The sequence below is a fragment of the Alosa sapidissima genome, chromosome 21 (genome assembly GCF_018492685.1).
Source record: "Alosa sapidissima isolate fAloSap1 chromosome 21, fAloSap1.pri, whole genome shotgun sequence".
NCBI lineage: Eukaryota > Metazoa > Chordata > Actinopteri > Clupeiformes > Clupeidae > Alosa > Alosa sapidissima.
The window spans coordinates 13,648,455-13,664,086 of NC_055977.1; the positions used below are offsets into that span (position 1 = coordinate 13,648,455).

At 42.2% G+C, this 15,632-nt stretch overlaps 2 protein-coding genes across 6 annotated transcripts in view; both read right to left on the reverse strand.

The window, feature by feature from the left end:
* Positions 1-987, reverse strand: part of thrap3b (thyroid hormone receptor associated protein 3b) — a 29,251-nt gene extending 28,264 nt beyond the window's left edge. Inside the window, exon 1 of the mRNA XM_042076281.1 lies at positions 391-987. The gene's annotated coding sequence lies outside the window, so the exon portion shown is untranslated. The remainder of the gene's footprint in view (positions 1-390) is intronic.
* Positions 988-2,996: 2,009 nt separating this feature from the next.
* LOC121695441 (MAP7 domain-containing protein 1-like) overlaps positions 2,997-15,632 on the reverse strand; it is a 44,270-nt gene continuing 31,634 nt past the window's right edge. For all 5 annotated transcript variants that reach the window (XM_042076294.1, XM_042076292.1, XM_042076293.1 and 2 more), the window contains 12 exons: positions 14,199-14,318; positions 12,975-13,114; positions 12,361-12,491; positions 11,222-11,463; positions 10,568-10,928; positions 10,058-10,238; positions 8,262-8,366; positions 7,692-7,745; positions 7,519-7,585; positions 7,145-7,223; positions 6,345-6,583; positions 2,997-3,619 (listed from right to left, as the gene is read on the reverse strand). In XM_042076294.1, the coding sequence (XP_041932228.1) occupies positions 3,609-3,619; positions 6,345-6,583; positions 7,145-7,223; positions 7,519-7,585; positions 7,692-7,745; positions 8,262-8,366; positions 10,058-10,238; positions 10,568-10,928; positions 11,222-11,463; positions 12,361-12,491; positions 12,975-13,114; positions 14,199-14,318 (1,730 nt within the window). In that variant the 3' untranslated portion in view covers positions 2,997-3,608. The remainder of the gene's footprint in view (positions 3,620-6,344; positions 6,584-7,144; positions 7,224-7,518; positions 7,586-7,691; positions 7,746-8,261; positions 8,367-10,057; positions 10,239-10,567; positions 10,929-11,221; positions 11,464-12,360; positions 12,492-12,974; positions 13,115-14,198; positions 14,319-15,632) is intronic.

A 15,632-nucleotide genomic window follows, 5' to 3' on the forward strand; every position in this document is an offset into this window, starting at 1 on the left:
TGAGCGGTATGTGATATCCGCTGCTTGCAGGGAGTTACACAATAGTGTGGCAGAATTCACGGCACATGCCTTTTTTCTTTAGAAGCATCTGTGTACGTTTTTGAACCAATCACATTCACCCACAAGTATAACAGAATGGATTAGCAGATGTTTTCTAGAGGACATGAACAAAACATTTGCTCTTCCAATGAGGCAACCATAAACAAGACTGACGTCTCCAACATGTCATTGAAAAGAGATAGCCAAGATCTTTAGAAAACATGAATAGAAATTACTAGATGAAGATTGACATTCCCACTTCACTTTTTATCAATCTGCTGAAATTAAGCGGAAGTAACTTTGTTATAAGGTCAGGATCATTCAAATATTACTAACAGGAAACACACTTACCTCGTTGATGTTAGTAAGAAAGAAACCAAAAGTAAGGCTGAATCTCTAGTGGAATGTAAAGTACTTCCTCCTTCAACAGACAGTAATGTGATTGGTTAAACCATATGTCAGTCAGTAAACCAATTCCCACCAATGCAAATAAAGTCACCAGGAAGAATTACACTTTCAGAACATGCAAGTTATTTGCTTGTAATTTGAGAATACTTTGCATGCTCACATTTGACTCCTCATTGATAAGGACTGAATAGGTGGTAACTTACTTATCTGTCAGAGTTTTGTTTAAATCCCTGAACATGCTTTGAAATGCCATACATAGCACTGTAAAAGAACAATATTGTATGGACAGATTGTCACAGAAGTGTCAAGAAAGTTTGAATGATACAAGGTCTATTGCAAGTATTGTTAATAACTATTAATTCTGTATAATAACGCTAATAACACTAATATTGTTAGTGTTATATTATCAGAGGGAAGCACTTACCTACGTTCACACACCGAGCTTCCTTTACAGAAATAGTAGGCCAATTTCCTGTTCATTAAGCCTGCGTAATGTTTATATGAGCTTAACACGTAGCCTCTATGGCCAATGAAAGAGCATTACTTTAATCGCCCGCTTTATAATACCAAATCAAATATCATCCACCATTTCCATTTGTGGCATTGCATCAGAATATCATGGCATAGTGGTGTGACCTTTAAAGAGGAAAGGTCAGAGATCATTTGGAGCCTCTTGTAAAACACAAATGAGCACAGACTGAGTCACCCAGCTGGCCTTAGACCAGCTCTGTGTCAGATTTGCACTTGAGGAATCTGAGTTGTAAATGCAGGCCGGGTCTTGTATCTCCAGCATTCCAGCCACGCGGACATTTAGGATTCCGGAACAGATTGACATAGTATGATGGCACGTGAAATTGATCTGAACGGATCTTTCTGAATCTCATATCTGGCGTTCTGAGACATCTCTTTAGCTAACATTGTAAACACAGTCACACCTCACTCTGACAACAGCAAAGATCTGTTTCATAGACTGGCACATGGGTAAAGAAGAGTAAGCCATTATGCAGGCTCTTTACTTAACACAAAAAGGTAGGGCAGGGGAAGATTACTTCAGTCAATCCATTGATGAGAATGTAAAGAATATATATATAATGTCCGCAACACTGCTTTAGACTCCCATATATTTAATGTAAAAACATTTTGCCTGAAGAAGACCCAGCAGGGTCGAAACGTTGCTTTTGTACATATATGTAAATATATGCATGGGAGTCTAAAGCAGTGTTGCGGACATTACATATTTTTTCACTTGAGTAGTTTTTTTTGTCCTGCACCTGCCAGAAGGTGGGATGTGCACACAATAACTTTTTGTTGAATGTAAAGAATATAGTCAGCATTTTTAGTATTTGATATTTGAATTCATCAGCCAGTCAAAATAGTAATGCTCCAACACCCTTTGTTTCCATAACTATGAAGCAATGTTGATTGGCTGAAATATTTATAGTTGGTATGTTACAACTATATATTTTTCACTCATTCAGAAACAGAGCTGTATATGAACATTGAAGGCTTTTGGACACACACAGAGTGGAAAGAGAAACATGCGAAGCAAAAAGTTTACAATATTTTTATTGAATTAGAATCCTTCACCTTTCCTTTAATGCCACTTATGTATATTGGATTAGAATCATGCACTAAACCTTCCAAGGCCGGTCCTTCGGACATCGTTCAGCTGGGACGACGTCCAGGTGCATTCTCTCCTTGTGAAATGCGAAAGTCCCGTTGGCACGGTCTGTGCCCACTCCCCGTTGCTCACTCTCTGTCAACACCGAGACTAAAAATACTGACCAGAAGAGCAGAGTGTCTCTCCACACGGCTATCAGCACCCAATCCCAGGCCAAAAAGCTTTCAGAAACCCACATGTGTCAATAACCGTGATGGTCAGAAAGGCAGAGCCTAACATCACTGTGGCATAACTGGATGTCATATTACAGTCATTCAAAACAACAATACCTTTATAGTGCATAACAGAGGTCAACATGGGAAGGCATTGGAATAATGCTGTGATAAAATGACGCGCAAGTAATGTATGCATTTTCTGTCATCTTTGATTGTAAACTGTTGTATATACAAACTAGCAGATATATAGCCTGTGGAGAATAACTACAATTTTGCAGACAGTAACATTTCAGGACTAGTACTGCCCTCTGTAGGAGGAATGGAGTATTGTATGTTGACCCTGATTTTTTTTTATTACAGTCACAAATATCCTATTTTTAGGGATATTGTTTGGCAGACATAAAGTTCAGAGAATGGAGAGAAATATGCATCAACACTGCTTCACAGATACACAAACACAATCAGACAAAATCCAAGAAGCATACACACATAAGATACTACTTATACGAAGCTGTAGCAATTGTAAATAGCAAGGCATACTTCATCTTCATGAATGTTTAAACAGTGCTTTTACCTTATTATTTACTATTTTATATTCTCCACTTTATATTGGAAAGTAGTCATTTTGGAGCTGTATGCACAAAGTACTTCCAGTTTACAAGCACACACACACACACACACACACACACACGCACACAAATAAACAAACTCACTCCCTTTCATAAAGCTTTATTCCACAGGTCATCCATGTTCAGGCTCATATACATTTACATACACTGTTCCCCATTCCCATGATGCATCTGAAATTAAATAACTCAACAATTCAAGACAAAAACACACTGTTTATCAATGGTGGAGAACAACAGCCATATGTAACAATAACAACAATTATAATTATAACAATACTGTGTATTTCTTAGTTTTTATACTCTAAAATTCATTATATTGTCAGTCTCTTGAGGTGCATAACAAAATCTGCAAGTGACAATTCAATAAAACTCAACAACGTTGCACCATGTAAAGCAGTGAAGCAGACAGATTTTTTTGTTGTTTGAATATTTTTTTTTTAGTTTTGCATTTTCCTCTTTTTTTCTTCTTTAAGATGAATGTCCAGTAGTAGAGATGCAGATTCTCCATGTTTTACGGTAACTGCTAAGTGCTGGCCATGGATGTCTTTATAGTGTTCTACGGTAAGAGCAGTCTTTCAGATATTTTGTGTTTTGCTTTTTCAACATGATTATTATTTGGCACACTTCATTCTGGAAGCTGGCGCTGTGTCACACATATCAGTTCGCTGTGGTGAAGGCCAAAGATGGACACATGACTCAGAGGACCTCTGGAGGGAGACAAATAGCAGAGAGACAGGGCTGCGTCAGAATAGACCTAGTGCACTGCCACCACATGTTCTAAAAGCAGTCATCTGTCGTTTAGGCCTACGAGCGGTTCTCTAACTTTTTTATCACAAGGCACAGATTTTGTGAAAACAAGTATTTCCAAGACACATCTTTACATATGATTTTTACTTACAGCTATGGAAAGTATAGCTATAAGGACATTGGAGTTTTTTATTCCCCCCTGTCTGTCGCCATAGTGCTTGCTAATTGGAATCATCAATAAAACTGGAACTGAATCATCAATAAGACTATTTACAAGGCACATCTATAGACTGTGTGCGATGCTACAGTTTGAGAACCATTATCCATTACCGGGGTATTTAACTAGCCGTTGGATTTTACCTGTGGCCTGCCCGTAAACTGCCTTCAAATCTGGCTTCCATGAGTATGATAAAATCAATAAAATCAAACGACAGCAGTGATTGGCTGCTAAAGTAAACAATGTCGCGTTTACACACTCTCACACTGGGCTGTCCTGAGACCTACACAGGAATTCCCTCATTGGCAGCAGTAATGTTTCACTGTGGTTTATTTTACAAATATGAAATATGACAGAAGTTGGATGTTAATGATAGTTAGCCTATCACTTGATTGAGGCATTAAAATGCTGCTTATTGTTTGTCAGGATACTGTTTCACTGATTTCTTTTAAAAATATGAGCTATGACATAAGTTGTGCATGAATGTTACATATTCCATCACCTGATACTGTTTTAATCTATATGGACCTGCTCTATAAGCACCTTATGTCTGTTTGGAATTGTTTTGAGAGCCTATTGATGCATCTCAGAATAAAGGAATGTCCACTACATCCAGTGTTTGTGAATATATTCTCAATAGAACTCGTTAAATGTAGCTGGATACTCATGAACACGTGTCTCTTATAGCCACAATAGTAGTAAGAGTAATTTTAGCAACACCATATTTTGTGTGGCCTGCGAAGACCCAATGGCTTTCCTGTCTGGCCCACTTAGTAATGAAGTTGAATAGCCCTTCAATACAGACATATTTGCTCAAACTTAATAACCAACAGTTATAAAGAAAGAATTTGAAGGGCTTTACATCAAGCTGTAACAGCCTGTCTTGGTGAGAGTGAAGTAGATTGTTGTTGAACATGTTTGTCTGACTCTGCGAACACTCTTGTGTCAAGGACTGCCTGGCTCAAAGGCTTCTGCAAATAAATCTAATGGCATTCAGAAAGCAGCCAATAAAACATTTCAATCTGTTTTGCCAACCAACCCTGACATTACAGTATGTGTCTGTGTGATGGACACATGAATAGTAGATGACTCAAGAGCAAATCTGGCATCAGATGTGTGGCAGTTCGTGACTGGACCCATTTCAGAAAGAACTTTCTGGACATCTATCTACTTGAGAGAGAGAATGACGAGTAGCCAGCATCAACTTTTGCACCCTTAAAAATATCTAATTCTAGCTTCTTCGAACATTATATTCCCATCAGGCGAGTGTGTGACGCGTGTTAAAGACAGGCTATCTGTCTTCATGGGTTTTGGCCAGCACACAGTGTGAGAGAGAGGGTATGCCCTACAGCTCGCTAATGGCCATTCTATCTGCAGTGTAGACAAATCGCTAGGGGGTGGGGGTGGGGGGTCTTGGCAGTTGGCATAAAGTGGGTGGAGTGGATGCCCTCCAACAATCTCTGTTTAAAAAAAAAACTAGAGTTCATTGTTCACAAGAAAAAGCCAGAATCATTTAACATGGGCTACCACCTACAATGAGACAGGTGTGTCTAGAACAGGGGTGGGCAAACTTTTTGGCTCAAGGGCCACATTGGGTTTTGAAAATTGGCCGGCGGGCCGCACAACAACCCCCCCCCCCCCCCCCAACGGCACACGCATAAAAAAATACATTTTTTTATAGCCTAATTTAGTATGAAAAGTATTTGTTTTAAAATATGAATTGCTTAAAAATACTGCTAATTTTATGCTAAGACAGTCACTTTAATTCACGTTTATTTCTCAATGATCTTCTGCCTGCTCCGCTATGGCTAGTACCTACGGCTGGGCCCTCTCACAGTTTTTAAATGGTCAGTAGTGGGAACTACTGTTGCCTTCATGATTTCCTTTAAAAACTTTCTTATAAGAAGGAGATATCAATTATCAACAATCACAAGCCAGCTAGAACCTGCGGCTCTCTCTCCCTCTCGTGAGTGCAGACGTGTTCCCAATTAAATGGATTGCATAATGTTCACGTTAGATCTGCTGCAAAGGAGATAACTAAGAGTTAACTTAGTTTAACATGATGTTATCTCTATTTAACATGATGTTTTGACATTGACATTGTAAACGTTATCTAAGGAGAGTGAAAAGCAGTTTGCAGTAAAGCTAACCAACGTCGTCTCTATCGCAGGAAAAAAATAGCGAGCAGCCCACCCCTGGTCTAGAATATGCGTATCTACTGCATATCAGACTGATGTCTTTTTTTCAAAGTAATAGTTGACTTAATTTTCTATTCTTCCAGCAATTTCATGAAATAGCGAGGGCAACAGGATGATATCTCATCCCATTCCATATCCAGTTGATAAGGACACATATTGACTGCCCTGGCTTATTCAAGGTAAAATGTCTAATTAGGAATTGTTTATGTGTTGTTAAAGTCTCCATTAATTACATTGAGAGCAGCAGCGAGTTAGAGAGATGAGCAGTACCTGTGACATGGTGGGTCTTCATAGCACCACCTTTCATCAGGAAGGGGTCACCTTCATCAAAGGCCAGGATTGTGTTGCTATTGGCTGGTTTGTCCTGGCCAACATTGCCACTGCCACTATGATTAGACAGCTGGATAATGTCATCAAAGTCAGCTGCGTCTCCATTGGGTGACAGGCCGTTCTGGTGTTTGGCTGGCTGGACCCCGTTCAGAACAGGGGCTGAGTCCCAGGCAGCTGGGCTGAGGAGAACATGTTGGCGTGGTGAGGAGTTTTCTAACTTCCATGTTTCATGGAAGGCATAAACTTCAAATGACAAAAACGGTTTAAACGTTCAAAAACTGTGCTTATACTTTATTTTTTTCTGGATAGACTTTTTTTCTAATGTTTTGTGTATAGTATAGTATAAATACACTTTTGATCCCGTGAGGGAAATTTGGTCACTGCATTTATCCCAATCCGTGAATTAGTTAAACACACTCAGCACACAGTGAACACACAGTGAGGTGAAGCACACACTAATCCCAACGCAGTGAGCTGCCTGCTACAGCGGCACTCGGGGAGCAGTGAGGGGTTAGGTGCCTTGCTCAAGGGCACTTCAGCCGTTCCTACTGGTCAGGGTTTGAACCGGCAACCCTCCGGTTACAAGTCCGAAGCCCTAACCAGTAGGCCACGGCTGTGTATATTTCAGGCTTACTGGCCTACTGGGTCATTCTACACAAATTCAACACATGTACACTAATACTGCACAGTCACTTGCACTGGTAGGCAGTAGTCATTTCACCATGCAGTTTTCAGTTTACCTCTCTTGAATCTGTGATTGGCCCAAATTTGTGGCACCATTTCTCAGCATCTCAGATGATCCCTGCTGGTTGCCTGGAGCTGTAAGTAAATTAAAGACACATTTTCAAAGAGTGTGAACTGCACTCAATCCTTCAGGGGGATATGATCCTCTCTCCATTTCAGCATCTGAGCGAAAGAGTAATTAGACTAATGCTTTGCTAAAATCCCAATCTGCTCCAGAATGTGGTAGCCAGTGAGCTGCCCTAATCCTGGATTAATATATCATTCAGTCTATCTGCTAATTAAAATAACACTGGTTGTTAACTGGGGAACAAGGAAGATGGCACCACATTATGGGTGATGCAGAGAGTTGTTTATACATGAATAAACGTACCTTTGTCTGTCTGCTGGTCTGAGTTTGTGTCCTTTCCATTGATTTGGACTGGAGGTTTAGTGTCTTTCTACAAGGCAAAAAACGACAGAAGAAGGAATTCAATCTGAGCCCAAATGAAGACAGAGATTGTGGGAAGTTTGTGAACCAGAGGTAAGATTCATAGTCATGAATACCTTTTCGCCTACGTCACTTTTGCGACGGGTTCTCTTCATGATCTCCTCAAGGCGCTAGACACACAGTGAAAAAAATAAAGCTTTTAGAAATAAGAAAAATATAACAGATCGGTCTAACTCATGGGCTGCCAAATATTGTAGAGGATGTTTTATATCCATGGCATCTAGGTTCTACCACTGATCTATAAAGAACACATGTTCTTTATAGATCAGTGGGTTCTACGCTACAACACAGACAGGTTCCGTTTACACACTCTAGAATGCCACTGGGCAATTCCACGGGAAATTGACTTTTTGTCACATCCCTAACGCCAGTGAAATGCCTTGGCATTTGTATGATGTGAATGATAACATTCATTTTTTGTGCATTTTTTCTCATGCACATTCTTCAGCCAAAATTATCAAATGCTCAAATTTCATGTAATCATTCACATCATACCATACCATCACATTTTATTGGCGTTATGTACGTATGTTACAAAAAACGTAATTTTCCATGGAATTGCCCCACTACACTTCTAGAATACAGGCTACAGGCCCTAGAGATCCACTCCTCTCCTTCGTCTTCACCTTCTTCCTCTCCAGTCGTTCCTGCTCCTCCTTCTGAAAGTGCTTCTCTCTCTCCAGCCGCTGCCTCTCGGCTTCCTCCCTTGCCTTCGATTCGGCCTCCTCTCTCTAAACACATCAACAGCACCAAGCATATGAAACCATCTTCACGTATCAGCGTTCTTTCCATGTCCCACTTGCATGGCGTCTTCAATAAATTAACGTAACGTGTAATTATGATAACATGTTATTCTCTGAACAAACAAACAGCACACAGGGCATAAAAACCCTCCTCACATGTCAGAACTCTTTCCATCTTACAGTCACATTAAATCTCCACCACATTAATATGACACCATACAATTATCAGAACATGAAATTACTCAATTCAGCCTACTAGACTCAAACAACACAGCATATAAAACAGTCTTTATAAATCAGTACCTTTCCATATTCCATTTGCATAATATCTCCAATAAATGAACATAATAACCACCATGAAATGATACAAGTGACATTCAGACTTCTGAGAAAAAGCAGAGGACTCCGTGTTCTTTAGGCTGCATTCATTTCACAGTATGTCTGAGCTTGGTTTATTTTTTGATCACAAGGGGGCAGTAGTGCTCCAGCCTTGAGACTGTGAGTCTGTGAGCAGCTGTGTGGGGCTGTCCTGCCTGCATGGGGTCACATTACCAGACGGCCAACTGAGCACTTTCACTCAGCAGCTGACTCTCTGAGTCTCTGTGCTAGACTAGAAGAGACTAGCATTAGTCTGACTGGCCAATATGTGGGCCACATCTGGCCCAGACGAGGCTGTTGTTGTCTATGAGGGACCAGAAGCAGCAGACTGGAAAACCAGCTCAAACATGGAGCTAGTGAACAGTATTACAAAAGAGCTTTTTATTCTAGTTTCCCACACCTGGAATAAATCAAGTCCTGGACTAATAGCTTTTTTCAATGGAGCATTTTTTAACAGTTCTGTTAATCTAGGACTAGGCTTAATCCATGTATGGTACTCCGACCAAATATGATCCAAAGTCATTTTACTGCCTTATGTTTCTGGATTGCAATGCTCTGAGTGGATGACAGTAGGCAAACCAAATACAGATACAGGCAAAAGACAGGGCTAAAATAATGTAGTTTGTCTGTAAGCACTGCTGAATATTGCTATGTATGTGGAAGCAGACGGACAGATCAAAGACAAAGCCTCATCCTCTCCCCTGACGATTCAATTGCATTAATTGTTCCAACCAGGGACTGTGTGAGCGATCCCAGCTGGTCAAGCCTGAAGGCGTAGACTGGGATCACCACACTGACCCCCTCACTGTCCACTTACAGCCCAAGAGGGCGCCTATATTATTACCGATTTGTTTCGATCTGGAACACTTTTGTTATGATTACGCCTAGTGAGTCAAGACTAGTGTGTCCCTCTCCATGTCTGCATACAACAATTTGAGTGAGCTGGGGGGCTTAGCTATACTCTGTCACTCTGTCACTGTCTGTCATTCCTTGTCTTAACAATAAAATTTGATTTGGCTCGGAGGCTAACACCAGTTCCTTTCTTGTTCTGTTCCAACTTCAAGACTTTAATTTGGCAGCGGGATCAGAGTCAGGATTTTGAGTATAGACTACATTCTGTCAGGATACATCTTCTGAGAAGAGTGATAATGATACTTTTCATAAAGAAAAACAGAAGTAACAAGAAAAACTTCCCTAATGTTTCACACTGGAACAGGAAACATTGTGCAATTCTGCATTTAAGCTTTTCTGCAATTCAGATCTTTTCCTTCCCGGGCTACATTTCCCATGATGCTCCTCACCTGTCTTTGAAGGCGCACATTCTCCTCCTGCTTGGCGAGGGCCCTCTGCTGCGCCTCCCTCTCCTCCTGCAGCCTCTGAGCCTCGTCCCTGAGCTTCTGCTGTTCGGCCATCAGGCGTGCCTCCTCCTCCCGGCGCCTCCTCTCCTCCACCTCACGAGCAGCAAACTCCTCACGCAGGACTCTGTGGGCAGTACAGAGTTGAGAGACATTCACTCATTTTGTCCACTTAGGACAAAAATCTGTGAAGCAATCTGTGAAGAGACTCATTTCATGTTCTGACTCTGAGGTCCCATGACCTAAGACAGGAACCATCATAGCTTATCTGGCTTGATACCATGGGTATGAAGTAAGAGAATCTGGGCTTGATAAGTGGAGACAGGTGGTCTATGTATTTATGCGGGTCTTCTTGGGTATATGCTGGAGTGTTTGTGCAGACATGGAAAGTGCATGTGAGCATATGTAATATGTTGGAAATGTGTGTGTGTGTGTATGTGTGTGTGTGTGACTGACTTGTTCCTCTGTTCCTGCTCTAGACGTTCCTGTTCCTCCCTCTCGCGCTGCTCGCGGGCCTGACGTCGTTTCTCCGCCAGAACGCGAGACGCCTCCTCTGGGTCATTAGTACCAGCAGTCGGCTTGGCAACAGGGGTAACCACGGCAGCTGGAGCAGCTGGGGCAGCCGGGCTGGTTGCCGTGGCGACTGGGGTAACTGGAGTGGTTGGAGTGACTGGGGCAGCTGGGGTGGGCATCTCAGCTGCTGGAGGGGCGGGAACTGTGGGAGCTGCCACTGGAGCAGCTGCTGTGATTGGTGCGCTCACAGAAGGGGGTGTGGCAGGAGCCGCTGAGACGGAAATGGAGGGGACACTGGCTGTGCCTGTGTCAGGAAGGGGGACAAAATGATGGTCAGCCACCACCCTTATATTTCCATCAATAATCCAGTTTATAATAGTCTCAGTAGAACCATTGAGAAAGAATCCATATAAAAGTCTGATTGGTGTCACAATTTAAATAGCTAACTACCAGGGTAATGACAAACAGAAACAGGATTGACTAAAAATAACATGCTCCTGTTAGACTAAAACATCAACAAAAGCCTTTGGCTGTCCTCAATCAAGTGAAGGCCTTTAGTGCTACGACACAGTATCCATGACGATGGACGGTCCTTACTCTTAGGTGCCTCCGGCGTGTGTGGCCGACTGGTCTCTTTCTTGGTCTCCACGGCGACGGCGGTGACCGTCTGAGGCGGTATCTTTGCGGGGGTCTGGGAGCGCTTGGGACGGGTCTTGGTACCGGAGGAGGCCCGTCCAGCGGAGGGGGGCTTGGCAGTGGTGACGGTGGGGCAGGGGGACAGGGGTCTGCTTCTGGGGGGTGCTGGTGATGAAGTTCTGTTTCTGGGTTTTGTCGCAGCACTGGAGGAGAGGAGGGGAGGGGGGGGGGGGTCAGACATGAGATGCCCGAACCAAATAAAACAGTATAACAGGGAAAAAATAAAGGAGGAAGGAGAGAAGAGCAAGGAAGGGAAGGAAAAGGAGGTATAGAGGAATAGAATGAAAGAAACAAAAAGGAAGAAAGAATGAAAGGATCAATAAGAAGGGAACAAATAACAAGATGATGTATCCAGTGCTGTGCTCACAGCTTGGTGAGCTCATTCCTTTCTTATTCCCTGCCTTGAAAATTAGCTCAGTAGAATCCTTTCTTTAGCAGTGGCGAGGACTGAGGAGTGCGTCACTGTGTGAAATAAACCCACTGAGCGTTTGGCACCATCACACAGACGCCTCATTTATTTCCTGTTCCTTCTTGGCCAGCGCATCACCCGGTCCAGTTCGGTTCTGTTACCGACCGTCAGCTTAATGCCCCTGGCTTTGGCAGGAGAGAGAGAGAGTGCCCTGAAGCGCTTCCAGCAAGGTCCCATTGGGTGGACGCCAGATCGTCTCCACCATCTGTCAGCGAGACAGTCCGTTTAACCTGCCCCGGAGCTGAACTGCTTTCACATCAGTGGACCGGATGACATACCGAGCTCATAGCCACAACCCTATTCACTCAGTTCCACACTAGATTAGCACTCATGAAGTGAGTGTGACTTGTTTAAAGAACGTTCTGGAAGATTTCTGGAAGTCTTTGAGAAACTTTCTCACAGTGTCAAAGAGAATACATAGTTTGTGAATGTAGAATCAAAAATGTATTCTCAAACTCTTCAGCATCTTACGGTGGATTGTTGCTTTTGATGTTTTTGAGAGGAAATCACGGTACTGTACCTGAGTTCTGTTGTTTTGGGGTTTTTTTGAGAGAAAATCACGGTACTGTACCTGAGTTCTGTTCTTGTTCTGGGGGTAGAGAGGGACTGTCTCTTTTTCAGCACTTTCTCTTTTGTCAGAGCGTTCTTCTCTTTTTCATTTTCCCTCTCTTTGTCTTTCTTCTCTTTTGTCTTTTTCTCCACCTTCGGGAATTGGAAACCAAAGAAAATTATTATTATTAACACTGCTTTTAGAACAACATGCTTTGCAAAGGGTAAAAAATAGCACAGGGTCCTTTATGTACGTACAAAGGAGAGAACATGTTCTCTTTTCTTCTCTTTTCAGCACGTTAGTTTGAGGCATTCTTTTTCATTAGCTCTGTTTTATTTATCTTCTGCTTGAATAAGTGAACACTTGTGATCCTGAATAATGTAGGTACTAAAAGCTGAAAATTAGATGTGTTTTTGTGTTCACACAGACACACACACACACACACACACACACACATACAAATAATGTATTAATGGATGTGCATATGTGATTTGGTTTGAATCTGTCCTGTTGTTGTATGATGTGTGTGTGTGTGTGTGTGTGTGTGTGTGTGTGTCTGTGTGTGTGTCTGTGTGTGTGTGTGTGTGTGTGTGTGTGTGTGTGTGTGTGTGTGTGTGTGTGTGTGTGTGACTCACAGGTGTGGAGTGGCGTCTGCGCTGGCGTTGTGTGATGTCGGGTGTGCTGGTGGAGACCCTCCAGCGCTCGGAGCTGTGCTGGTGCTGATGGGAGCAGACCGTCAGGGGGCTCGCCGACGGGGAGCGGGAACACTGCAAGTCTGGGGAACAAAACATGACACAACACCCATCTAAACCAGGATCCAGCAGGATCTAACATAGCTTCTACTATTCAGTACGGGTTTTGCTGAAGGGGAGATTGACACTTTGGAAGTCTAAGGAACCCAAAATAACACCAAACCCATCTGAATCAGTATCCAGCACCTACAGCACCAGGATGCCATAGCCACTAGTTATCTTTATGGTGCTCAGTGATGAAGAACAAAACCACTGGGGGTCTTGGGGAACAAAACGTGACACATATATACATACACACATATATACATATATATATAAAATACACATAAACCCCATGATCTAATCTAACAGAGCTTGATAATATATTTATTTCCAAACCAATATCAAAGCATCTTCTTCACAGGGAATCTATCATTCGAACGTTTACTGCTAGACATGCAGAGACATGCAGTCACAACATAGTACTGTGTCGATGACGTCAATGTCAATGTCAATATATTTGTATAGCACATTTAAAAAACAACAGTTGACCAAAGTCGACTGAGTGCAAAATACAGATGTACCACTTTTATCATGCTACGTGTTTTGGGACTTCTGAGTGCACTTCATGATGTAGCACCCAAAAGCAATAGCAGGGAAGCTAACGGATGAGCCACTGTTACATGTACATCTAGATGTGTCAATTCAGTGACATTTAAACAGAATGCAACTTAAGGGCAGAGGTCAAACATGATTCGATCAAAATAGGCTCCTAGCAAATGTATGTGTGTGTGTGTGTGTGTGTATATATATATATATATATACACATACATACATACACACATATATACATGTATATATAAAATACACATGAACCCCATGATCTAATCTAACAGAGCTTGATAATATATTTATTCTCAGGACAAAAATGAGAAAATGTGTCTCCTAATGTGTAAATGACACAGCACTCAGAATTGACCTGCAAAATACTGTGACATTTCAACCTTGTGTGTTTTTTTCACTAATGAAACAGCCCAGGTCAGACTCTAATCTCTGACCTGGGCTGTTTCATGAGTGAAAAAAACACACAAGGTTGAAATGTCACAGTGTGTGACTGAGGTTACTCACGGGAGTCACTGCTGTTGTGGAGTGTGGCGGCGCTCCGACTGCGGGCCAGGAAGGAGAGGGTTGGCGTCATGAGCCGCTCCACGATGCGGCTCTCCCACGGGCTCAGGCGCAAGCTGCGGGCTGGCAGAGAGGGGAAGGACGGAGAAGTGGACAGTTAGCATCTGTGGCACACTTATCTACCCACAATACAATGGGGCTGTGTGCATTCTGCCTAAAAAAAAAACTGATCTGGAGTCAGTTTCAATTAGGCATAGCCCCAGGTAATATCGTTGGCGAAGCTCAGAAAAGCTAAGACATCCTTCCCCAGACAAATAGATAGCAATATGTGACTATCTATTTACACTTTATCAACTACGTTTGTCACAGACAAATACACTGCACTAAAAACTCAAACCCCTCAAAGATCAAAGAAGACCGCTGCTCTTCATTTTCTACTTTCAAATCTAGACTTTCTTTTTCATGAACATTTGTCTTCTCCCTGAACTGCTTAGTTGGCCTTTTCTCCGCCTCTTCTCCATGTAGACTGGATTATGAAAGGCAATATCTAAATGCAATCTATTATTACTGTTATTTTACAACACCACCAGGAATCAGATACTACAGATCTAGGCCAAAGCCTGACTAAAAGAAAACACATTTTAATGTTTGGGTAGATAATGAGTGTTATTGTTATACCCAACATGCACAGACAAGCATGCCATTTTGTATCTCAGCAGTACAGTCCAGCATTAGTGGGGTTTGTTTGAGGATCTGCACCGTCAGATTGCAGTCTTGATGTGCAGGAATGCACATTTAGTTCCAATTAATGTTTGCTCCAGAGCAACGCCACATTGAGTTACTGTAACCTAAGGAGCTCCAAGTTACTCAAAGTTTGAAGTGTTTTGAACACAGAGTTCTGTGTTAATTAAGCTGCAAGAACTCAAACAGCCATCTCCCTCACCAAATGCTGCAATCATCATAATCAAATCCAACATCCCACCCCTGTGCTCACCGTTACCTTGATGCCTGAGAATTGTCACAGGAATTGACAGTGATTTCTCCGATTCAGATTCATACTGTTCTTCGGTATTTCCTACTATCACTATCAGTATCACACATTCACACATTTCATGGGTCTAAACATACTAACTACGGCAGAAACATAACACTCAAACCTTTTTGGATCTTTATTCCACTGATCTAGAGATGAGAAACTGAACTACGGAGACAACAGTGTAGAAAATAAGCTGAAGTGAACCTGGTGGTGCAGACAGACCTTAATCTTTTGCTGCATACCTCAGTATCTGATTTGCCATCTCTGAACTGAGCAACCATTTTTCTGGTCAGTTACACAACGACAGTATGGGTACCTAGACAGACATATACATCCTGGGCACAAAAAAAGATCATGCGCATACACGCACACACACTCACAGATACTTACATGTATATGCA